The 6,104-nt window shown below is 39.1% G+C and overlaps 1 protein-coding gene across 1 annotated transcript; it reads left to right on the forward strand.

Annotated features, from left to right (window-relative positions):
- Positions 1-264: 264 nt before the first annotated feature.
- LOC145419422 (E3 ubiquitin-protein ligase NEURL3-like) lies at positions 265-2,478 on the forward strand. Its single transcript, XM_080287475.1, has 3 exons — positions 265-394; positions 1,210-1,719; positions 1,871-2,478. The coding sequence occupies exons 1-3, from the start codon at positions 361-363 to the stop codon at positions 2,341-2,343; spliced, it is 1,017 nt and encodes a 338-aa protein (XP_080143601.1). The 5' UTR covers positions 265-360; the 3' UTR covers positions 2,344-2,478.
- Positions 2,479-6,104: the final 3,626 nt, after the last annotated feature.

Raw genomic sequence — 6,104 nt, forward strand, 5'->3', positions numbered from 1 at the left:
TTTTGGGCTGATATTTCACATGTATAAACAAAGCCTAACAATAGTACATATATGTACTATTGTTAGGCTTCTGTGCACAGATTCTATACTATAGTATAGAATCTGTGCACAGAAGATTAAAGCTCAATAAGACTGTTACTGTGAGTGTCCTGATGTCCTCACTCAGCTCAGACATTGAACTGTGAATGGAGGTTAATGACATCATCGGAAAGTACAGTAACTTCCCCAGCCCCTCCTCTTTTCCTTTCCTGGTTATGCTGGGAGTGTTTGTGTTTTCAACCCACATGTGGAAACTATAAAGGAGCACACACACTATCATCCATCAGGACTCAGCTGACAAGTATTATTTACAACTTCAAAATGCCATGGTCACGCTCTATGAGGATTTTTAAATGTAAGTTACAGAGCTGCTTTATATATCAGTTTGGTAAATCAAGAACTATTATACCCAAATCAACAAATGTCAGCTGTTTCTATATTGTTACTAGACTAAACAGTTATTTATATTATATGAAAACAAGCAACATAATTGACTTTGGAAATTATAGTGCATAAATATGAGAAACAGATGTTTTTCACTTGCAATTTTGAAGAATGTAAAATCTGCTGTTATCTATTGAAATAAATCCATGAAAACTGAATGAAAACAATAAAGAATATATGAAAAATGGCAAAGTACTGTAAGGATTAGCAAACGACTGCAAAAAAAAATCTTAATTATAAGCTGTGAATTAAATGCAAAAATCTTTAAAGATAAAGTTTATATTTTAGAGGAAATGCTTATTGCCAAAGATAAAGTGCAAACACAATAACTGTGTGAGACATAAACAATGAATAATCACAGGCCACCTAGTGGACATTGAATGCAACTTAGTTCACTTTATTTAATGATCAGGATGAAGTCCAAAGTGTCACATCATTCTCAAAAGTGAAAGCACAGGAGTTTGCAAATTTTATTACGACTTGTTTACAAGTTTATTAGCTTTTATTATTGCACTAAAATCTTTTTCAGAAACATCTTAAAGGTGTAAAATAAGCTCATGACAGAAAACCTTGTCACATTATTTTCAGTTATCTTTTATTAATAGTAAGTCAGACTACTAATTTTCCATTAAACCATTAAATGTATGCATGATATTTAAGCATCTGATCACATGCAAAGAAATATTTTTATATCACCACTAATAAGTTTTATTTAATTCTGTGTAGTTGGCAAGTCAGAGGTGTCACACAGATGCAGCTCACGCTGTGTCAGTCCTCTGTCCTTCGACAGTCAGGCTGTGGGAGAAAAGGTCCGCTTGAGTCATGGAGGTCGACTCGCAGAGAAGACTGATAACACCTTCAAGAATGGGCTGGTGTTCAGCAACCGTCCAGTGAAGATCCAGGAGAAGATTTGTCTGAGAATAGAGAAGGATTCATCCATCTGGGATGGGGCTCTGCGTGTGGGCTTTACCACTGTGCCACCCTCAACCAGATCTCTGCCTCTGCCCAGCATGTCCATCCCCAACCTCACTGACAAGTCCGGACACTGGGCTGTTCCATTGGATGAATCTGTCTGCCAAGCAGGTTCAGAGCTGGAGTTTTGGGTTTCTTCTCATGGCAGCATATACATAGGTGTCAACAACGAGGAGTACGAGCGACTACCAGGAGTGGACACTAAACAGCCGCTGTGGGCCATGATAGACATCTACGGGCAGACGCGCTCCATTTTGCTGCTGGGTAAGTTCACTAGAACCACGGTTATATTTGACCTACAGAATGTTTTTCCTGTTCTGTGAATGCAGAGCAATTCACATGCTCTGAGAGTTATAAATGTTGTCTGATTCATAGACTGAATGACTATTCAAATACTCCTTTCTCTTTGCTGAAGACTCCAAGAAAAACAAAAAGCTGCTTTACCGTAGAAGATCCTGTCCTGCACCTGAACCGCTCGCCTCACCTGATCCTGACAGTCACTTTCGTTCAGTTCCTGATGTTTCAGACTTCAGACGTGAGGACTGCATCTCCTGTCTTGACACAAAAATGCCAGAAGGTAAAGAGTCATTTCAAACATTTTTGGCTGTTTTCAGTTGCACATTTCTGACCAGAGAAGATAAAAGTGAAATCAGCTGTGATAGTGTGGTCTCATTTCCTGATGTCACATATGTAATTGGGATCTCTCTCTTTTTACAACAGATAACGTCTGTGTGGTGTGCATGGCGAAAGAGGCCAGAATCACACTGCCTTGTGGCCACCGATGTTTATGTAAAGACTGCAACTTCAGAGTCTGTGAGCAGTTTGGCACCTGTCCGCTGTGTCGACACACGATCAGCGCTCCATCAGTGGGGGAGCGGTGGTTTATAGAGGTCAGCTGATCTTTGAGACAACAGCATGGAATTGTGACAGAAGAATAGCAGCAAGAGTGAAAAGGAACGTTTACAAGATGCTAGTGAAGGTCTGCTGATGTGGAGATGGTGGCACAGACAAACAGACAGGAGGCCAAGTGTTGGCAGTATTGAAGATGCTAAGAATGTCTCCGTTAGTGACCATACGGGATAGGACTAGAAATGAGTACATTTAGAGGACAGCTCAGATTGAGTGGTTTGGAGACAAAGTTAAAAAAGCAAGGCTAAGATGGTTTGTACTTATGCAGAAGAGTGATGGTGAATAAACTGGCCAAAGGATGTTGAAGATGGAGCTGTTAGACAGGAGGAAGAAAGCAAGACAGAAAAGGATGATAGGATGATCCACTGTGCCGACCCTGGAAGGGAACAACCAGAAGAAGAAGAAGAGGAAGAAAGAAACTTTACTAAAAGGTTGATGACACTGAACTGAAATATTTCTAAATTGAAATAATTGAAATAGTACATCTCTTTTTGTTTTATAAACAAAATGTATTTTTGTAATTTTTAAGTCATTGTGTGACTTAAACACTTAAACACAAAATGTGCTGTATGGTTTATTTTTCATTGTTATTGTAAATTGTAAAGCAATGTTGAATTTTTAAAAAAATACAAAATTCAACTGTGCCAGTATAAATAATCTGTAATATGCCATAATAAGCGCTTTTCTGTTATTTAACTGTATGTGTTTTTATGGAACTTACTGTAAACAAGAGTGATATTAAATGGACTGTGATGAAAGGGAACCTGTCGAGACCATGTTTGATTAAAGATGTCTCTACAATCAGGTATTTACTGATTATGGAGATATTAAGTGAAAAATCAAAGCAGGAGTTCAGGTAAGAACAGACTGTATTGCCGACCCAGGCCAGCCCACATACGTGTTGATGAAGCGGCCCCGATGGTCACAAACTGCCTGGAAGATGACTGATGGGATCAGTTTCCTGTTTCTGTAGCACTGACCATCAGGGCTGCTTGGAGACTTGATGCAGATGTGGCAGCTGTCGATTGCACCAACGGCTCTCAGAAAGTCTCTATGGCGTGCCAGCCATGCAAACCCACAGGACAATACCTCCAGCTCCTTGAGGGTCTTTGGGAGCAACATGATCTAGTGGCGAATGGCCACCACCCCCTCTGTGAGTCTATCAACAATGTAGTGAACAGTAGAATGAGGCATCCCGAACACTCTTGAGACCACCTGTAGGATGCTCCTCTTGCCAACCAGAAAAGAAACATCAGGGTCTCAATTGTGGCATCCAGGAGATTTAGCAACACTGCCATAGACTCCCTGCTTAGCCGAAAATCAAGCCTGGGATCCTCCTGGTTAAAAAAACGGTCCAGGACTGGTACACTCAGATTAATCCTGCAGTACAAGACTCTGGTCTGGTTAAGCAAAAGGTGGAGAACAACATAATCAGTTTTAGTAATAAGTTATGATTTAATTTATTTTAAGAGATCAAAGTATTATTTTCAATATTATCTCATCACTTTTGACGCAGAGAATGTATTTTATTGACTAATATTAGTAGGCTGAAGCCTTTTACTTCTACTTACTTCTGATTGGCTTTTACTATATATTAATATGCTTTTTTAAGGATCAAGACGTGGGTGTGTTTTTCCAGCTTCATTAACAGTTGTTTTTTCAGAGATCAGATGTCCTCACATCTTCAGCAGTAACGTTAATCTATATTGCACAGAGTGCATGTTTTGTATGATAAATTTTACCCATACCCTGCAGAATGAGAGACAGAGCAGCTGGGCTATGTAAAAAGTGTAAGGGGGCGTGTTCACGGTCACGTCCAGCGGGTGTGTGGGCAGAGACGCTCCACCACGAGTTACTACTGAGCAGACTCTGGCTCCAAAAGTGGAACATGGCAGCTCCCACAAGCGGGATATTTTGGCTTCATTTTTGCACAATGGGAGGAAGTGCTGTCGTGTCGTTCATCTTTTATACAGTAATTGGTTAGGACCAATCAGCAATCTTCTCCTTAAGAAATTTCAAAAATATACAAAACAATATATATAACTTCATAAGTCGACAAAAATAAAATCCAGAAAAATCATGTAGCTTTTCAGATTCATGATTCTTTCGGTTGCATCATAAAGATGTTTCAAGTTTATACACTTAACCTTAAGTTGAGGTCTTTCATGTCTCTTTAACAAAAAACAGAAACAAAATCCCTATTCAGAAATCTCTCTTCTATATGATGGTTTGTGTGTGTAAACGTGTATGCGTGTCTGTGTGTCCACACACAGCAAGCATTTGTTTGGCCAGCTGATATGGCGCCTCGAGCAAAAATCCTGGCCACGCCCCATCCCTTAAGATCCCGCTCCAAAGTCCTATTAATTTAGAAAGAAGACGCTGCATTGTTAAGTCAGAGGGAGATGGAGAATGAGCCTATTTCCAAAAAAAAGTGGAGTGTGTTCCTTTAAATACTATATATTGTTAAAAACTAAAACACACACACACAGACCTTTTGAAATGTATTTTGGTCTGAAACTAATAAAGATCACACTAAAGTGATGGTTCATCATAGAAAGGAAGGCCTTCTCTGAATGAGACAAACTCAGAATCTGTGTCTTTCTTTTCTTGTTTAGAGACTTCAGGAACTTCATTTTTTCCATATATGATGATGATGAATTATGATCACAGCTGGCTCACAGCTCAGTGGACATTTAGATGAGAAAATATATATTTAACACATTTAAGGAAAATACTAATAAAATAAAAAATAAAATAAAATAAATGTTTATTAAGCAATTTTGATAGGAAATTGCTTAATTTTAGAAATGTTTTTGCTCTTTTTTGCTGTTTAGTTGTTTTCTTTTAGAATCATTCATCTTAGCCAAACCCGTTCTCACTCCCGACGTGTAAAATACTGACGATTTGTCACGTCCCTTAACTTCTCATGCTGACGCTAAAGGTACCCTTCCACATTTTTATGCGACGCTGTGGGTTGTCAATTCATTCCAATATGAACCCGCTCGCGGCGATCAGAGACGCTTCGAGCAGAGGCTCCAGCCATCCATTTACTCCAATAATAACCCCGTCACAGCAAAACATGACGCCGTGAAGCACAATCTAACTGGAGAACCGGGGACCCTCTCCGCGAACGGGTTCCCCCCCTAATTTAATGCTTTCTTTTAATGACATCAACATTTCTCAACAAAAACACATGAAAGTATCACTGATAATTCAACAATAAAATCGCTTCATGTTGTGGCCATCACACAGTGTTTTCCAGTGATTCACGAGCTGAAAGTGCGCAGATTTAACGTACATAATCCTTTGTTAGGTTTATTACTTTCATTTCACACGTAAAACACATTTATAGATTCATCCACCACTCCTGTTAGTTTTGGATGCGCTCGGCTCCAACCAATCAGACCAATTTATGCAGACGGCGCACTAATCCCGTAACTGCACACTACCCATAATCCTCAACCGCCGTTGCTATGGAAATGAAGATAACAACAGCTTGGTGCTACCCGTTATTCCTTTATTTACTCTAAAATAATAACCAGCGATAATACGAAAATAAACTGGCCCAGTGTTTAATTATGTAATTACAAATTGCAAATTTTATTCTTTTATTTTTTTAAAAATTGCAATATTTATCTACAGCGCGCCTTTAGCGACATGTCAACAGATCTTAAGCAAGGCGATTGGATGGTTTTTTACTGCAATGCATCTTGGGAGTCATAGTAAATGTATCTTTCAAC

The sequence above is a fragment of the Astatotilapia calliptera genome, chromosome 12 (assembly GCF_964374335.1).
Source record: "Astatotilapia calliptera chromosome 12, fAstCal68.1, whole genome shotgun sequence".
NCBI lineage: Eukaryota > Metazoa > Chordata > Actinopteri > Cichliformes > Cichlidae > Astatotilapia > Astatotilapia calliptera.

Coding starts and splice junctions, on each gene's coding strand:
- LOC145419422 (XM_080287475.1), top strand. CDS start 361: ATGCCATGGTCACGCTCTATGAGGATTTTTAAAT. Junction 395..1,209: donor CTCTATGAGGATTTTTAAAT/GTAAGTTACAGA, acceptor AATTCTGTGTAG/TTGGCAAGTCAGAGGTGTCA. Junction 1,720..1,870: donor GCGCTCCATTTTGCTGCTGG/GTAAGTTCACTA, acceptor TCTTTGCTGAAG/ACTCCAAGAAAAACAAAAAG.